Source organism: Nyctereutes procyonoides, unplaced genomic scaffold (genome assembly GCF_905146905.1).
Source record: "Nyctereutes procyonoides isolate TBG_1078 unplaced genomic scaffold, NYPRO_anot_genome, whole genome shotgun sequence".
Taxonomy (NCBI): Eukaryota; Metazoa; Chordata; class Mammalia; order Carnivora; family Canidae; genus Nyctereutes; species Nyctereutes procyonoides.
In genome coordinates this window covers 23232425-23251558 of record NW_026575128.1, presented here as the reverse complement: position 1 = coordinate 23251558, position 19134 = coordinate 23232425, and the positions used below count along the sequence as shown (strand labels likewise).

The 19134-nt window shown below is 36.2% G+C and overlaps 1 protein-coding gene across 2 annotated transcripts in view; it reads left to right on the top strand.

Annotated features, from left to right (window-relative positions):
• LIN7A (lin-7 homolog A, crumbs cell polarity complex component) overlaps positions 1-19134 on the top strand; it is a 124489-nt gene that overhangs the window by 68696 nt on the left and 36659 nt on the right. For both annotated transcript variants that reach the window (XM_055342043.1, XM_055342044.1), the window contains one exon: positions 17961-18032. In XM_055342043.1, coding sequence (XP_055198018.1) covers positions 17961-18032 — 72 coding nt within the window. The remainder of the gene's footprint in view (positions 1-17960; positions 18033-19134) is intronic.

The window sequence follows — 19134 nt, the reverse complement described above, 5'->3', positions numbered from 1 at the left end:
ACAATGGCTCAGTATTGGCTAATTCACACCTGCAGAGACTTTAGAGACCACAACTACTGCAAGTGACGAATCACTTGTAGTGCTTGTTTTCAAAATAATCATTCAAGAGTTGAGATCAGGCTTAGGAATGCGATTAATATATATAAGTATATAATTGTAATATAAAGATTCATGATTTATCATTTTTCAAGATACTTAGAAATTATGATGAAACTATTTTTATAACATTCACAGAGATCACCAAAATGTGCCTCACTGTAAGGTGAGTGTAGACTGAAGGACTTGGTCAGAGCTTTGACAGTTATGACATCTGCCCTCTGATAACTTTTTTGGAAAAGAACCAAATCTACTTCTCTACTTTGAAGATTTATTTCAAGGACTGTACAACTCCTATCTAAAAGTCTTTAAATGGTGAACTAGTACACACACTTTAAAACTGTTTTCTGAATAGAGGGGCCATGGAACATTTGGAAAATCAATGATTATGCAATAATTTCATATTAAAACACACAGACAAAAACACTTTTTTGTTCATTTTCAACGTGTGTCTCTAATGTCTCCTGTTCCAAAACTTCATCTATTAAAAAATCTTTTTTGGTAATAACCTAATTTCAGAAATATCTGCTTTAGTAATTTTCTTAATTACTTGCTATGGGAAATTTTATCTACAGCAAGAATTGCTTCCTGTAGGAAGTATAAGAAAACATTGTTTCTATAATACCACCTAAATTTGGCAGGAGGTACAGATAGGGAATTACTAGAAATAATTTGTTAATATCTTCTCTTTTTTATTGAACTGTGTGTAACCCAGTTTTAACATCATAAAACTTTCAAGTAATCAAATAGAAAGAAAAAAGGAAAACAAAACAAAAGTAATTAGTAGATTATAAAAATAAATCACACAATCTGATCTCAATTTCTTTTTAGAATTAGCGACAAACTTTTATGATTTAAAAATCATATGTGTGTCACCAATAGAATTTTTTCTTTTTTAAAATTTTTTTTATTGGTGTTCAGTTTGCCAACATATAGTATAACACCCAGTGCTCATCCCATTAAGTGCCCCCCTCCGTGCCCATCAACCAGTTACACCATCCTCCCAACCACCGCCTCCTGTTCCACTGCCCTTTGTACATTTCCCAGAGTTAGGAGTCTCTCATATTTTGTCACCCTCTCTGATGTTTCCCACTCATTTTCCCTCCTTTCCCTTATAATCCTTTTCACTATTTCTTATATTTTCCATATGAGTGAAACCATGTGATGATTGTCCTTCTCCGATTGACTTACTTCACTCAGCATAATACCCTCCAGTTCCATCCACGTCGAAACAAATGGTAGGTATTCATTGTTCCTAATGGCTGAGTAATATTCCATTGTATATATAGACCACATCTTCTTTATCCATCATCTGTCAAAGGACATCATGGTTCCTTCCACAGTTTGGCTTTGTGGAACACGCTGATATAAACATTGGGGTGCAGGTGTCCCAGCGTTTCACTGCATCTGTATCTTTGGGGTAAATCCCCAGCAGTGCAATTGCTGGGTTGTAGGGCAGATCTATTTTTAACTCTGAGGAACCTCCACACAGTTTTCCAGAGTGGCTGCACCAGTTCACATTCCCACCAACAGTGCAAGAGGGGTCCCCTTTCTCCACATCCTCTCCAACATTTGTTCTTTATTGTCTTGTTAATTTTCCCCATTCTCACTGGTGTGAGGTGGGATCTCATTGTGGTTTGGATTTGTATTTCCCTGACGGCAAGTGATGCAGAGCATTTTCTCCTGTGCTTGTTGGCCATGTGTATGTCTTCTTTGGTGAAATTTCTTTTCATGTCTTTTGCCCATTTTATGATTGGATTGTTTGTTTCGTGGGTGTTGAGTTTAGTAAGTTCTTTATAGATCTTGGATACGAGCCCTTTATCTGATACGTCATTTGCAGATATCTTCTCCCATTCTGTAGGTTGTCTTTTAGTTTTGTTGACTGTTTCTTTTGCTGTGCAGAAGCTTTTTTTCTTAAGTCCCAATAATTCATTTTTGCTTTTGTTTCCCGTGCCTTCATAGATGTATCTTGGAAGAAGTTACTGTGGCCAGGTTCAAAAAGGGTGTTGCCTGTGTTCTCCTCTAAGATGTTGATTGATTCTTGTCTCTCATTTAGATCTTTCATCCATTTTGAGTTTATCTTTGTGTTTGGTATAAGAGAGTGGTCTAGTTTCATTCTTCTGCACATGGCTGTCCAATTTTCTTATTGAAGAGACTGTCCTTTCTCCAGTGGAGAGTCTTTCCTCCTTTGTTGAATATTAGTTGACCATAGAGTTGAGGGCCCATTTCTGGGTTCTCTATTCTGTTCCATTGACCTATGTGTCTGTTTCTGTGCCAGTACCACACTGTCTTGATGACCACAGCTTTGTAGTAGTACTTGAAAAGCGGCATTGTGATGCCCCCGGCATTGGTTTTCTTTTTCAATATTCCCCTGGCTATTTGTGGTCTTTTCTGATTCCACACAAATCTTAAGATTATGTGTTCCAACTCTCTGAAGAAAGTCCATGGTATTTGGACAGGGATTGCATTAAATGTGTAAATTGCCCTGGGTAGCATACGCATTTTCACAATATTTATTCTTTCAATCCATGAGCATGGACTATTTTTCCATCTCTTTGTGTCTCCCTCAATTTCTTTCAGAAGTGTTCTGTAGTTTTTCGAGTATAGATCCTTTACCTCTTTGGTTAGGTTTATTCCTAGGTATCTTATGCTTTTGGGTGCAATTGTAAATGGGATTGACTCCTTAATTTCTCTTTCTTCAGTCTCATTGTTAGTGTATAGAAATGCCACTGATTTCTGGGCATTGATTTTGTTTCCTGCCACGCTACCAAATTGCTGTATGAGTTCTAGCAATCTTGGAGTGGAGGCTTTTGGGTTTTCTATGTAGAGTATCATGTCATCGGCAAAGAGGGAGAGTTTGACTACTTCTTTGCCAATTTGAATGCCTTTAATGTCTTTTTGTTGTCTGATTGCTGAGGCTAGGACTTCCAGTACTATGTTGAATAGCAGTGGTGAGAGTGGACATCCCTGTCATGTTCCTGATCTTAGGAGAAAGGCTCTCAGTTTTTCCCTATTAAGAATGATACTTGCTTTTCATAGATGGCTTTTTTTTAAATTTTTATTTATTTATGATAGTCACAGAGAGAGAGAGAGAGGCAGAGACACAGGCAGAGGGAGAAGCAGGCACCATGCGCCGGGAGCCCGACGTGGGATCCGATCCCGAGTCTCCAGGATCGCGCCCTGGGCCAAAGGCAGGCGCCAAACCTCTGGGCCACCCAGGGATCCCTCATAGATGGCTTTTAAGATGCTGAGGAATGTTCCCTCTATCCCTACTCTCTGAAGAGTTTTGATAAGGAATGGATGCTGTATTTTGTCAATGCTTTCTCCGCTCTGTTGAGAGTATCATATGGTTCTTGTTTTTTCCCTTGTTGATATGATCTATCATGTTGATTGTTTTATGAGTGTCGAACCAAAATTGCATCCTGGGGATAAATCCCACTTGGTCATGGTGAATAATCTTCCTAATGTACTATTGGATCCTATTGGCTAATATCTTACTGAGAATTTTTGTATCTGTGTTCATCAGGGATATTGGTCTATAATTCTCCTTTTTGGTGGGTTCTGGTTTTGGAATCAAGGTGATGCTGGCCTCATAAAACGAGTTTGGAAGTATTCCGTCCCTTTCTGTCCTGTGGAACAGCTTTAGTAGAATAGGTATTATTTCTTCTTTAAACATTTGATAGAATTCCCCTCAGAAGCCATCTGGCCCTGGACTTTTGTGACTTGGGAGGTTTTGGGTGACTGCTTCAATTTCCTTGCAGGTTATTGGCCTGTTCAGGTTTTCTATTTCTTCCTGCTCCAGTTTTGGTAGTTTGTGGTTTTCCAGAAATGCTTCCATTTCTTCTAGATTGCCTAATTTGTTGGCATATAGCTGCTCATAATAAGTTTTTAAAATCATTTGTATTTCCTTGGTATTGGATATGATCTCTCCTCTTTTCACTCATGATTTTATTAATTTGAGTCTTTTTTCTTTTTAATAAGGCTAATGTTTATTTTATTAATTCTTTCAAAGAACCAACTCCTGGTTTTGTTGATCTGTTCTACAGTTCTTCCGATCTCCAATAGGATTTTTTTTAATTAGCACTTTCTATGAAAATCAGAACGCACTTAGTACCTAACATGGTTTTGTCGCTAGGATTCTGATGAGTAATGAGCATGTATATAATCTGCTTTTGTGTTTTAATGAGTGGACTATAATCAGTAAAATGCTGAGTTTAATTTTATATGCTATATTTTTATGCTTAAGATTTAAAGAAAATCAGGACAAGACTAATATATATTTGGCAGTGAACATACTGTAATTGATCAGGAAATAATTATAGTCCATTTTTCTTTTCTATCGACCCTATCCCATTTCTTCCATTTTTAACAGACTTCTAGTTACAAGTAAATGGGCCTGTATTTTTTTGAGTCTGTCTGAATATAAGAGAGAAAAGGTAGGAATGAATAAGTATCAAGTATATAAACTGTAGGAAAAATGATAATTGATAAAGTCTTTCACATGGACAGATGATAAGATCTATACTTAGGATAGAAAGTGCCTTTTTCTATCATCTTTTTTATAAATATAGCACATTATAATATTTAATATGATGGCACCGTTGAAATAATGTGGAAGAGTATTTAACACATGACCAATATTTTAAGTAAAACTTCAGATTATAAAAAGTATATAGTGACTGAGTTGAGATTGATTTTTAAAATTGAAAAATAAAACAGACTAGAAATAAATCCCCCTAAATGTTAGCAGTTGTTGAATCCTAATATGGAATTATAAATTATTTTAATTTTTTGCTTGTACAATTCTATATTATAGAAATTTTCTATATTGTATATAAATTACTTTTCCTGTCCACTCACTTTCAAAAAAAATGTATTTCTTTGTATTCTTTTTCTCTGGAATATATTTCATTGAAAAAGTCATATAATGAGTTATTTAAGTTCAAAAAAGATGCCTTGGCTCCATAGGTTAAATATAAGACTAAGACTTAGCTTATAAATTAAGTAGATGTTAGAGCCCCTCAAGACCCCCTCATCTCCTCACTCTAAATTTCTCCGAGAGGATAACATATACACAAAGGGCTTCATCTGCCAACTAAGTAGATAGCTCACAAATTAGATCTTACAGTCTATATTCCTCCTCTGATCTTCAGATCTGCATAGCCAGCTATCTACTGAGCATCTCTCGGAGATCACAAGACAACTCAAACAATATCATCCAAAGTCAAACCCATTATCCTGCATCCCTTCCCACACCTCCAAACTGCACCTCTTTCCATCTTTTCTCACCCAGAGCCTACCAACACCAGGTTCCATTCAGTCTACCCCTGAATGGTATTCATTATTTTGCTCTGAATTATATCTAATATTTCTTGCATGCCAAGCTATAATAGTCTCTTTTTCAACCACAGTCCTTTTATGATGTCCCAAATATTGGGTAGGACACATTTAAACTAAAACTCTACTGTCTGAAATTCCAGTTTAATTGGGCATCCTATATTTTTACTGTTACCTCAGGAAACCTGTTATTAGCTATAATAATTTTAATTCAATCAACGGAATAATCAGATTGGTTTTTAACAACTGAGCTAAATTTTTTCTTTAGTGTTTACTTATTAGCTCATATGGCTCCTGTGACAGTAACAGTATACACCAAATTAACCCAAAGTGATTGGTTCATTTACCACATAAAGACCTATTTTAAGAAGTAGAAATGAATTTTACAACACTTGCAAATTTTTAAGTACATTGGGAAATTTTAAATTTTAAAATTGCTCCCAGTGAGCAATTGGGGTCTAGTGTTTTGGGGTCTTTCATTGAGCTTTCACATCATCTTAATCCAATCAGTAAAAGGAGACAAATGTTTAAACTCCAAAACTCATTTGAATTTTACTCCAAATAAGCAAATAGAGATAATCCAGTCCCCTTGAATGGTGTTATACTAATTGGATATGACATCTTCCCAACATTTTGCTCAGGCATTTCCTGTCGCAGAGGACTCTGGCTATGTAACAAGGACAGGATGGGAACAGCTGCCTTAAGGGAATTCTTTTTTAGACAACCATAAGGAAAGAGATTTCTCCCTGGTGGCTTGGCCACCTGCCATGTGGACCCTGTGGAAATGCTGTTGTTTATGATCTCACTTTTCCCCTGCAGTTATTAAATGATTTGTACAAAGCATTTAATTTGTCTTACTTTATGAAAGTTATATGTGTAAAGAACCCACTAGGAAATATAAACCAATCATAAAAATGAGTAGAGAAATTAATAGTTAATGACACAGTTTTTTTAAAAAAAAATATAGCCATTCTTCAGTTTTATAGCTTCACAACTAATTATTGTACTTTTATATAACAGAATAATTAGTTGCAAAACTATAAATGTGAACAAAGTATTTGCTTGTCTCTTTGGAAAATTAAGCAGAAGGATAGTCATTTTAATTCATTTAAAATAAGTGCTGTAAATAACCTCTGGAAATTTCAAAATTGTTAGAGATTTGAGGACTGTGTTATGTAACATACCAATAGTTTTGATGCTTTCCTACTGAGTCCCTACAAAACCAAAACCAAATTGAAAGATGTGCCATTTACTGTTATGCATGAGGGGATGTTTAATCCTTGTTAAGTGATCCCAGAATACCCTCCTGAAAGGTCCTCTCATCCCTCCCACATCAGTTAGGAGGTAGAATGCTAGAGCGCTTTCTTAATGTGTTCTTCTCATTAGAATTAACCTATAAACAGCATTTCAGAAAAACTTCCTAGTTCCATTGTAACTTGTCTGGACAGATGGGTAGATATTTTTTTAATTTTTTTATTTATTTATGATAGTCACAGAGAGAGAGAGAGAGAGAGAGAGAGAGAGAGAGGCAGAGACACTGGCAGAGGGAGAAGCAGGCTCCATGCACCGGGAGCCTGACGTGGGATTCGATCCCGGGTCTCCAGGATCGCGCCCTGGGCCAAAGGCAGGTGCCAAACCGCTACGCCACCCAGGGATCCCTGGGTAGATATTTAAAGGCATCATTTTGTCCAAAATATTCATCTTCATCTAACTCTAAGTATGGGAGATCACTGCAATTCGAGGCTATATTTTCCTTCAGTATAGTAATACTGTTTTCACATAATTTCTCTAAGACACAGGATTGGTCACAAATTATGGACCCTTTCAATTCAGCTCTTCTACTACGGTAGTCTACTTAGTGTCCTTTGAAGAAAGTCATAAATGGCATGTATCACATTGCAGCAGAAAGTCTGAGTCGTGTAGTTGAGCTTGGACATACACAAGTGGATTGTGAGAGATAGACCTAAGTTTTGATGCTGTTAAGATGCTTTCCTAGCCAGTGGATCCAACTCTTGCCTGATTTCTTGTGACATGCATACAGAAAGGGATGAAGGTGTGTCTCCTGACTGCTAAACTTTTAGAAACACTATCAGTACCACTAGTAAAACCATGGTCTAATCTAGTTCCTTCCTGGTTGCTGACCAGTCACATGAGCAAGAGGTCCTCCTTCCCTGGGGGTATTGGAACAAAAAGTTGAACAGGTTATGTGGAGGCTAATGGAGGGAGGGTGCAGAAGATTTTAGTCCCAAATGTATTTGTTTTCAATCTTCAAATTCAGTATTGTTTGTTGTTGTTTTTAACTATAGGTAATGCCATCCCATTGAGGACTTAGTTGTCAGATATATCTTGTCAGGATACAAGTGAAGTAGGAGGCTCTGTAATAAGGCTGTTTTATTTCTTGAAAAAAATAGTTGTACTGGCCAGCGTTAACTGAGGTTTTATCTTCAACGCTAAAAGGAAGTGCTCTCTTGTCAAAGGTATTTTCTATATACTGCATCAGCATGGATGAAAAAAACAGTAATGAAGTTATGAGGCATACTGCCCCAAAAAAGGTATTTGTGTCCTTTTATGACTAAACACTGCAGAGTCCATTTATGGTGCCCTTCCTGTTTTGAGAACATAAAGAGTATTTTGCAATGGCACAGTTGCCACCGAATAAGGAGGAATGCTTCTTCTTCAAGGACCATTTCTGGAAGCCATGTCAGTCGCCATATTGATTATGGCAGTAATGCCATCAAATGTCTGCCTTAATGACTGAATCCTCTTTTGCAAATCATTTCAATGTAATAGAGATGTACTGTCCTTTGCTTCCTGATACTTGTCAATATTTTTCTTGTCCAGTGGGTGGCATATTTTCATCAAAGTTGATGGCCATAGAAAACTGTAGAAAAAGACATTACTCTGGAAATTTTATCCTTCTTGGACTTTTCACAGGATTTGAGCTTTGATGGTCTAATTGTAGCAGACATGACTTGTAACCAGTATGCAATATTTTCTTTTCTTTTTGCAAAAAAAAAAAAAAAAAAGTCGGTTGGTTTTAGACATTAAGTTTCATATCTTAAATTCCTTAGTTTGTAGGAATCCTAACACGGCAATTTTAAACAAAATGTTTCACAGCTACAAAAGCATATGGAAACTATATATGATAGTTTATATATAGATAGTTTATATAGTTTATATAGACAGCTATAGTTTTAAATATATAGCATTTATTTATGGTTGCCATTTTTCTAAAATGGAAGAAAAACTCAAGGCAAAAAATTCGTTATCTTTGAACTCTCTTCCTTAAAAATGAACCAATTTCAGTTGACCTAGGATTATTTCTACAAAACCTCTTAAAATAAGCAGATTATGTTTTCAGTGACTTAAGCTCTATATCTATTTTATTTTACCCATAGAAGTATGTATACCCATTCACATCAGGGCATTTGAATTTTGTATGCATGGACTCCACTACACTACATGCAGTTAAATTTAGAGCTACAAATTCATTTTTTAAGAAGATTTTATTTGTTTGAGACAGAGAGAGTGCACGAAAAAAACACAGAGGAACAGTGAGAGGGAGTAGCTGACTCCCTGCTGATCAGAGAGCCCAATGCAGGGCTCAGTCCCAGGACCCTGGGATCATGATCTGAACCGAAGGCAGATGCTCAACCAACTGAGCCACCCAGGTACCCCCACAAATTCACTTTAGATACCCTCTCTGCCTAAAATCTGCTTTCAGTGAACTTTCCATGTTTTTAGTATATTATGATAAATATATTGTGACAATATTATAAATGTCCAACTATCCAAATGGCGTATAATTATAAAAGGATACAGAAAGTGATCAATCTTTACCTTTAACGTTGTAAGAATATTTAAATATTTTCAAGTCAGATACCACATCAAATAACTTTTCTTTTATTCCACTCTTACCGGAGTTTCCAAATCTGAAAAATCAAGAAAACCACTAAAAATTATATAAATACAGATACAAGTGTCAGTCTTAGCACTTTTATTGGCTTTTTCTTATTTTCAAAATATACATTCCTGCTTGCTTTTTAAATAAAAACTATGCATTTAACACGCCTTAATGAACACTATAATGTGGGATTTGTACCATATCATTTTCGCATTTGGATTTTGTTTCTCATTAATTTCCTCTAATAATTCTGATCATTTGTCTTTCCACTTTTTTTCCCTCTTGAGGTACCTTGGTCTAATGTAATTTTAATTTTTCACAATGTTGCTGAAAGGTTTATTTCTTTCTTCCAGTCACTGATAAAGAGGAGTGTATTTAATCCTAATTGTAATTCTATTGACATTTTAGGAGCCAGCCTGTTCATAATGAGGTCTGCAAAATCTCTGGAGCTTCTTATGCTTGAAAGAAATGTTACCATCCATTAAAGTATATGTTGTTTTCCACATTTATAAACTTTAAGGCCTGGGAACTAATGTTATCTTTTTATTGTATCAGAAAGTTTAAATAGATGTAGGTCTTTGTATTTCAAAGCCCTTGTTTTTAATTTCCAAAATCATGATGAAGTTTCAGAATATTTTCAACTCAAAATATTTTCTGCTTTTTTAAAATGTGGGTTTATGGAAGTATAATTTATATAGAGTAATAATATTTCCTCTTTTCAGTGCACAATTCTAAGTGTTTTAATGGGCACATTGCAATCATGTGATCATCACCATTTTCAAGATATAGGAGTTCCCACACCCCCAGATTTTCTTTGTGCCCAGTAGTCAACTTCTCCCCACCCCTAGCTTCTGGCAACCTTTGATCTATTTTCTGTTTCTATTTTTTTGCCTTTTCCAGTGTGTCATATAAATGAAATAATCATGGAATCTGTCTTCTTTCACTTAAGCAACACCCATTTGAGATTCACCCACATTGGTGTGTGTATGAGTAGTTTGTTCTTTTTTATTGCAAAACAGTATTCCATTGTATAGATGTACTTCCATTTAATTATTCATTCAGGGGCACCTGGGTGGCTCAGTGGTTGAGCGTCTGCCTTTGGCTCAGGTTGTGATCCCTGGGTCTTGGGATCGAGTCCTGCATCAGGCTCCTAGCAGGGAGCCTGCTGCTTCTCCCTCTGCCTCTCCCTCTCTCTCTCTCATGAATAAATAAATAAGTCTTTTTTTTAAAAAAAAAATAGTTATTCATTCACAGCTGAAGGCTGTTTGAATTGTTTCTGGTTTGGGAAGATTATGAATAGAGCTGCTATAAGTATTTACATACCATTTTTGTATGGATATACATTTTTGTTTATCTTGGACAAATAGCTGGAAGTAGATAAGGGAATCTTTTTTTTTATTTTTATTTATTTATGATAGTCACACACACACACACACACACACACACACACAGAGAGAGAGGCAGAGACATAGGCAGAGGGAGAAGCAGGCTCCATGCACCGGGAGCCCGACGTGGGATTCAATCCCGGGTCTCCAGGATCACGCCCTGGGCCAAAGGCAGGCGCTAAACCGCTGTGCCACCCAAGGATCCCCTAGATAAGGGAATCTTAAGATAAGTGTAGGTTTAACTTTATAGAAAACTGTTATCCTGGTTTCCCACGTGGCTGTGCCATTTGGCATTTCTATCAGCAACATACAAGAGTTCTGATTGTTCAACATTCTTGCCCACACTCGGTGTTGTCAATTTTTAAAAAAATATAGACATGTTAAAAGAGTGTAGATGTATCTAATTATGGTTTTAATTTGGATTTTCCTAGTGAGTAATGATATTGAGTATCTTTGATGATGAGTATCTTTTCATTTTTACCTTGGTGACATGCCTATTCAAAGAATTGATCCAATATTTAATTGGATGGTTTTCTTACTATTGACTTTTGAAAGTTCTTTATATATTCTGGATATGAAGCCTTTATCAGATACGTGTTTTGCAAACATTTTCTCCCAATTGTTTTTTCATTTTCTTAGCTAAATTTTCCTAAGAGTTAGTGTCTGCTTTTCTTAACCACATCTTAATCTATGCTCTCTCAGTTTCTAAACCCTGGTGTTAACAAATTTGCATTAATTTTTAATGAATACATTATATAGCTCTTGGAATTAGTGGGGACACAAAGAAACAGACTCTAAACATAGCACAGTTCTGTATAATATTTACTCAAATAACATAGCAATCAGGAGTTCTCCTGGAGGAAAGTATCAGAAAATCCAACTTCAGTGGCTTAAATAAGACTATTTTTCTTTGTTACAAGTTGAGAGATAAAGGCAGCTGCTTACAGTGTTTTAGGAGCTCCATGTAATCAGAGGTGGTATCTATACCTTTCAATGGCCTTCTCTTGCAGTTGAAGGTTGGTACTACAGCTGATTATATTCACAATCAGGACAAGAAGTAGAGAAGAAAAAAAGGAAAGCATTGTACCAAGAGAACAACACTTTCCCAGAAGCCTGTCACCTACTTAAAATTAAACTCTTATTAGTCAGGGGTGCCTGGATGGCTCAGCGGTTGAGCATCTGCCTTTGGCTCAGGTCGTGATCCTGGGGTCCCGGGATCAAGTCCCACATCGGGCTCCCTGCGAGGAGCCTGCTTCTCCCTCTGCCTGTGTCTCTGCCTCTCTCTGTGTGTGTCTCTCATGAATAAATAAATCTTTAAAAAAATTTCTTATTGGACAGAACTGGGTCATATGTGCTGAGAGGAAGAGGTTGAAAATGGGAGCTTAGGTAAGGTGAGCCTACCCAGTATCTGCCTCACACAACCATTTTAGAATAATACCAAAATACAAAAGACAGTTAAACTATAAGGGCAGAAAACAGAACAATCAAAATCTAATTTTGAATTCAAGGTGTTTTCCACACTTACTGGCCAAACAGCTAATGTCTAAAGGCATAGTTTCAATTGGATCCTAGGCATGCACATAACAATAATAACAGAAATATAGTAGCTATTACTATAAGACTTTAATAAGAATAATAGGCTATGGTTTAAGGAGCCACATATTTTACCTTCTTTGACTGCCTCTTGAAGATAGGGTTTTATGTAGATGCATGGATAGTAGGTCACTTAAAGTCACATAGAAAAGAGATCCAAGATCTAAGAGAGGAAACTCATGATAGAGATTTGTCAGCCCTTACCCACCTCTCTGTACCAGAGTTTTCCAGACCAAGAAGAATGGTTTGATGTAAAGTTTATATTTTGATATTGTCCACATAACCTGTGTACAAATGTAAGCTCAAAAGCAAAAATTCTAACGTGTTTAGAAATTTAGAAATGTAATTTTAGAAATTAGAAACATAAATTTCTAATCACGTTAGAATTTTAGCTATTTACCTTAACGTATCTAAATGGGAATTCTGTTGTAAACTTGGTAAATAAATTGGAGTAAAAGAGAAACTTTTACTTCATTTGTGCTTGCTATTCTCTCTGTGATGAAATATCCATCCAGAAAAAGTAGCCTATTTACTTGTTAGTATAAAGGGGGAAAAAAGTAAATGATTTATTTGAAAAAAATTTTAAAAAGCCCTTCTAGGCTCAGCGGTTGAGCGTCTACCTTCAGCTCAGGGCATGATCCTGGGTCCCAAGATCGAGTACCACATCGGGCTCCCTGCGAGGAGCCTGCTTCCTCTGCCTCTGCCTCTGCCTCTCTCTCTCTCTCTCTCTGTGTGTGTGTGTGTGTCTCTCATGAATAACTAAATAAAATCTTTTTAAAAAATAATAAATAAATAAAAATAGCCCTTCTACAATGAAAGCTTACGTTCATTCAGAGTTTTAGAAGGAGCTATTAATTTTTTTCATCCTTCATATTTTGGCCCAGGTGCCTAACACACCGACTAGAGTAACTCTTACATGGTTGTTAGCTGCAAATGTATAATACAGTTTGGAAACCAACAAATTCATCACTCCAAATGAAAATGAAATAGCACTTTTAATTGTCTTTTATGATTATAATATACTAACATTCAAAGAAAATAAGTCAAATATTATTGTTAGTCTTTTCTCCTATAAAGCACAACAGATTCTGATCAGTTGGTTTTTAAACACTAGCTGACATGGTTTAGAGAGGCAAGTCAAAACTGGGAGATATTGATTCTATTTCCATTAGCTAAGTTGCCTTACGAAAGTTACTTAAGCTCATCATTTTCTAGGGACAAAATGTATCCCTACCTGTCTTACTTTTCAAAGACAGTTGTACAGATATTTGTAGAAATTTATAAGGAGGTTGTTATAGAAAGCTAAAATATTTTGCCAGATGCCCTGAGAGAATTCTTAAAGGGAAAACAGAAAATGCATGCATGAGCTTCAATAGGGAACCATGGGGCTTAGAGTTTCCAGAATCAATTCAGTCTCCAAAGTTCTGGACAACCTCAGCTACAGCATTTCTACAACACATTCCATCGGGTAAGATGGGCTTAATTACTACTGAAAGTCAAATAATTTATAGAAACTCTTGTATAGGGTATTAGCTTACATTTTTGTATCAGTAATTGACTTGCCTTGAGTAAATCTCACAGATTCAACAGCGTTTTGAATATTTGGAACTTATTCCAAGCTATCGAAAATTTACAAATACAGATCAATTCAATTAAGGTGAGGGAGTTGCAGTCCATTGATTCAGAAAATGTACAAGTGCCCTTGTATAATAATGGTGGGCATCATATTAAACCTACATAGTTTTATTCAAAATATAAATAAATACTGGTGACATCTCCAAGTTTTTGTTTCCCCAGTGCTGCCAAAATAATAGCAATCTGATGCTGTCTTAGTACGAAAGCCTCATGTGGTTGAAAAAAGGAAGATTTTGGAGGCAATTAGATATGACTCCCTGTACCAAATCTGCCATTCCCTGTGTGGTCATAGGCATGTTATCATCTCTGTGGGCTGTTTCCTTCTGTGTAGAGTGCCTGAATCATAAATTGTGAGCACCGAATGAACTCACTGATATAAAATGCTTAGGATTGCACTTGGCTTAGAGCAAGTTCTCATTAGATGCTCACCAGAATTATGATTATTTACTCCAAAAAAAAAAATTTGTTGAACAAGACTCTTTTATTTATTTACAAGATCCTTTACCCAGTGCTATGCAAGTGTCTTTTTATGGCCTACTAATTACTATGTATAAGAAGAAATGATATAGCATAATTTCTTTGTTCTGGGTTTTTCAATCTCAAGACTATTGACATTTTGGAAGATGATTCTTTGTTATGGGGAGCTACTGTGAGCATTGTAGGATATTTAGCAGCATCTCAGTCTTCTAATAGTAGATGTCAATAGCACCATCCACTTTCCCATTTGTGGCAACCCAAAAAGTCTCCGGACATTGACAAATAAACGTCTCCTAGGATGCAAAAACTCCCCTGGTTGAGAACTACAGTCTTCCATCAACTCTCTGTAAAATATATTCATGGACTACTAGTCCTAGAAGATTCTTCCCAAAAGATCCATGTCAGATAATTTAGGAAACATTGAATGCTAATCATAATAATAGTAGTAGCTAATTTTTAGTAAACTTACTACATGCTGCAAACTGTTCTGGTCTTATTTAATCCTCTTAACAGACCTAGAAGTTAGTTACAGCTTTAAGGTTTATTATTCACTTGAGCAAATTGAACCCCAGTGAAATCAAGTAACTGACCAAGAACATTCCATAAATACGTGACATCTGCAGAACCTGTGCATTACCTATACATAGTGCGGCCTCTCGCATCCTCCACTTTTTAATTCACGATTCAAAATTGAATGTTAAAGATAATTATTCTTAAATTTTTATTTACTTTAGGAACTTAAATTCATTTTTGCTTTCATCAATTGATGACAACCTCCTTATCATTTGCTAATGATTGCCCTCCTAAACATCCTTTCCCTGGGAAAGATCACCAAAATAACCTCAGAGAAATTCAAATGGACCAAAACCCAGGAGGGAGGAATTTCTGGGCTTGGAAGGTGGCCAGGAACAAGGAACAGAAAACATGAAAATGAGGTCTTTAACCATCACATTAAACAGGGATAAACAAGAGTCTCCAGGGTGAAAGGGCATTTGGAACAGAGCAAATTGCATATGCAAAGGCCTGGGTAGCTGGGAAGGCATGATGTGTTTGGGGAACTGAGGGGAGAAAACAAAAAGGAAAATGAAATCAGAGAAAAGGCTGGGTTCTGCGTTATTGTTGCAAGTTTGACTCCTGTAGGCATGTTTGACTTTGCAATCTTTACAAGTTGTAGACAGCCAAAAGCACAGTGGCGACGTAGTCAGGTAGGTCCTTGACAATGATAACCAAAGTCAGTAGTATTTGGTGGTGGGAGACCCTGTGAAGACATGCAGAGCCTTGAGCAAGAGATAATGAGCTCAGATCGAGCAAAGGGATCAGATTTGAGAGAGATTATTAACAAGAAAAACCGAGTATGGAGAATCTTGCTCGTAAATGGGCTACAAGATCAAATAAGTAGAATTAATTTGTGGAAGATCTATCTCTACAAAACAAAGTGATGCCCTCTCAAGGAAATAACGTGGAAACATGTTAAACAGCTATGCTGGTGACTTAGAGGATTTGCGTTAACAAATCCCAGGCTCCTGGACTCCTTTTTCTTGGAAAACTATTCCGATCCCATTCAGATTTCTCACCAAAATTGTATACCCCAGTTATTTAGTGAAGTATAAGGCTGAATGGCAGATTCAGCCCCTACCTTTCTAATCCAGGCCACTTTGTCTTTTTTCCTTCTGAACATGCCACTTGGGAAAGATAAGTCCGCATTAACGGAGATTCAACCAAATGTATTTGAGAAATGATGAGACAGCTAAGAAATGTCGGGAAGAGATCAGTCTGAGATACTCAAAGAACTGTTGAATGGATGCATGAATCACATTCTGAATTCACTTTAATAACTTTGTACTTAAGTGTAGAAAATAAGATTAATAGAGAGGGGAAAAAATCTTTGATTATAATTTTCTATTTTATGTTCAACTGAAATAGCTAATGGGCCACTCTCAAAAAAATACCCAAGCACAGTTCCAACTGGACCTTTACCTCTACACATTATACAATTGATTTTTTACAACTTTATTATTTAAATCTTTAAAATGGGCATAAAGTCTAACGTAGTTAACCTTGTTAGTTTTTTCTAAATATCTTCTTCAAACTATATTTTTAAGAGTTGTTCTCTATACTCAAGTTTATTTATGTTGAAGCAATTTATTTTGCCTTTGATGTACAGATTTTTATAATCCCATCCTTGACAATTTAGAAGGAAAACATTTTTCCTACTACGTTCTAAGGCAGTAGGAAAGGCAAAGGTAAGGTAAAAGTTCTCACATAATTTTCATAGCTGTGCCTAAAATCGTAATTAATAATAATACCTGCTATTTAAGGAGTACTCATTAAGTGCCAGGTGTCTTAAAGTATTATTTCAAGTAAAAACCATACTAAATAAATATTCTTTACCCAGTTTTCAGATGGGCAAACAGAGGATCAAAGTGGGTGAAATGTTCAACCAGGACCTTGTAGTCCCCCAATTAACACTGTAAAGCTGAAACTTAGGTCCATTAGTGAGAAAAAAACAATGTTCTTTGTACAGTATCATTCTGAGTCCAGTTTTACTTCTATTCTTTTTCTTTTTTAAAAAAGATTTTATTTATTTATTCATGAGAGACACAGAGAGAGGCAGAGAGACGAGCCTGATGCAGGACTCGATTCCAGGACCCCGGGATCACGCCCTGAGCCAAAGGCAGACGCTAAACCACTGAGCCACCCAGGCGTCCCCTATTCTTCTTGCTTCATTTAAATGTTAACATGAATCCATAGCTGATCTGCTGCTCTGTGTTACTAGTTCTAAAAATCTCTTACTTTACTTGTCCCTGCCCCTGAATATCATTTTATCTTCTATATTTGTGAATTAGGAATACATATCATGAATGGTAACATAAATCCCAACATGCAAGGAAAAGATAATTGTTATCCTAGCTTTGTGGAATATTAATTTAAGAAACTGTTTTTCAAAGATTTTATTTGTTTTAGAAAGAGAAAGAGAGAGCAGGAGCAGCAGGGAGGAACAGAGAGAGAGGGACAAGCAGACTCTGTGTTGAGCGTGGAGCCCGAGGATACAGGGCTCAGTCTCATGACCCTGAGATCATGACTTGAGCCCAAACCACGAGTTGGGTTCTCAACCAAACTGAGCCACCCCAGTGCCCGGAAAACGATTTTTTTTAAGTGTTCCTTAGATTCAGGAAGTTGTTTTATATATATTTTTATTACATATTTGAGAGACAGAATGATATGTAATGGTTAAAATTCTCACTGATAAAATGGCTTTTATAAAACCAAATATTAGAGTTTTTATGTTAATAAAACATAGATAGCCGAATAATAAAAGTGTTTGCCTTCTCTGTTGCAACCCTCCCCCACCGAAAATATAGGAGGCATTTTGGTCCTAATCACCAGGATAATGAATTCAGACCTATTCCATTTTGTGACAGAGAACTTGTGTTTTACAATGAAAATTTATTGTCCTGTCTGCAATGAAAGAATTGATATTTCTGTTCTTACCCATTCTTCTTCTTCTTTTTTTTTTTTTGTGAATGTTTTAGGTGTATCAGTATATGCATGAAACGATAACTGTTAATGGCTGTCCTGAATTCCGTGCCAGGGCCACAGCAAAGGTAAGGCTTGAGTAACTTTAAAAATATACTTGACCCCAGTGATCTAGTAATTGATTGTGCGCGTGTGTGTTTCAGGTATTCTCGTGTGTACACTGTAAGAGAATTTAGACATCAGTGGCAGCCCAGAGTCTAGAACCAGTACTACTTCCCAGGTAAAAATCCTAATGGAAAATTGAACGTTTCTGCTGCTTCTGTAGCTTAAGAAAGGAGAATGATTTCATTAAACTCACTAAATGTCCATTTGGCACAAGCAAATCTACTGGTTCATTGTATGAAATAATACATGGTTTTCTGACACATTTCTCTGATCCAAAAGAAACCTGTTTCCTATTCAGTGCATGGAGATTTATTTGTACAAGTTTAAAGATTTGACTTGAGTCAGACACAAAGAGAATTCACCTGAGACCCACTGACATAGGGTTCTTGCATGTATTCAGCGGAGCAGTGGGTAGCTTGCTGAAAGAATGTGACATTGACCTAAAGCAAAAGCCTGTCACCTTTTGTGGTACAGACCACATTCGCTCTTTAAAAACTCAAAGCCAGGGATTGCAGAGAAAGCTAATGGAAATCTTACACTAATGGAAATCGTATAATGATAGGATCATGAAATTATCTGGAAAATAGACCATTAGGAAACAATAGTTTTAAACCAAGATCACTAATGTAGTTCTTATTTTACAAACACAGAAGTGTTATAATGGATGCACAATGACTTGCTTTTTAAAAGCTCTTATCTTTCTAATAATGTATAAGAAATAAGAACTGGCGAAAATAATCAACATTTTCCATTTAATTCTTTTGTGTTATATCACCTCTTGCTTGATTTCTCTCCTGATTTTTTAGTTTTCATTCTGTAACTGAACACTGTAGATTTGTAAGTTGTTTGTTTTGTTTTTTTAACCCAGGCAAAAGGAGGGTGTTATTATCATTACATCATGCTTTGCTTGTTCTGAAGTGGAACACACACAGAAAAATGATCCCTACGTGGTTTAATTAAGGGGAAAGTGAATTATGTAGTGTTTTACCATTCTCATTTCTTATTCATGTAGAACAGCAGGATAGCAGCATAATGTTGCAATAGCACAATATTTTCTGGTTGTTT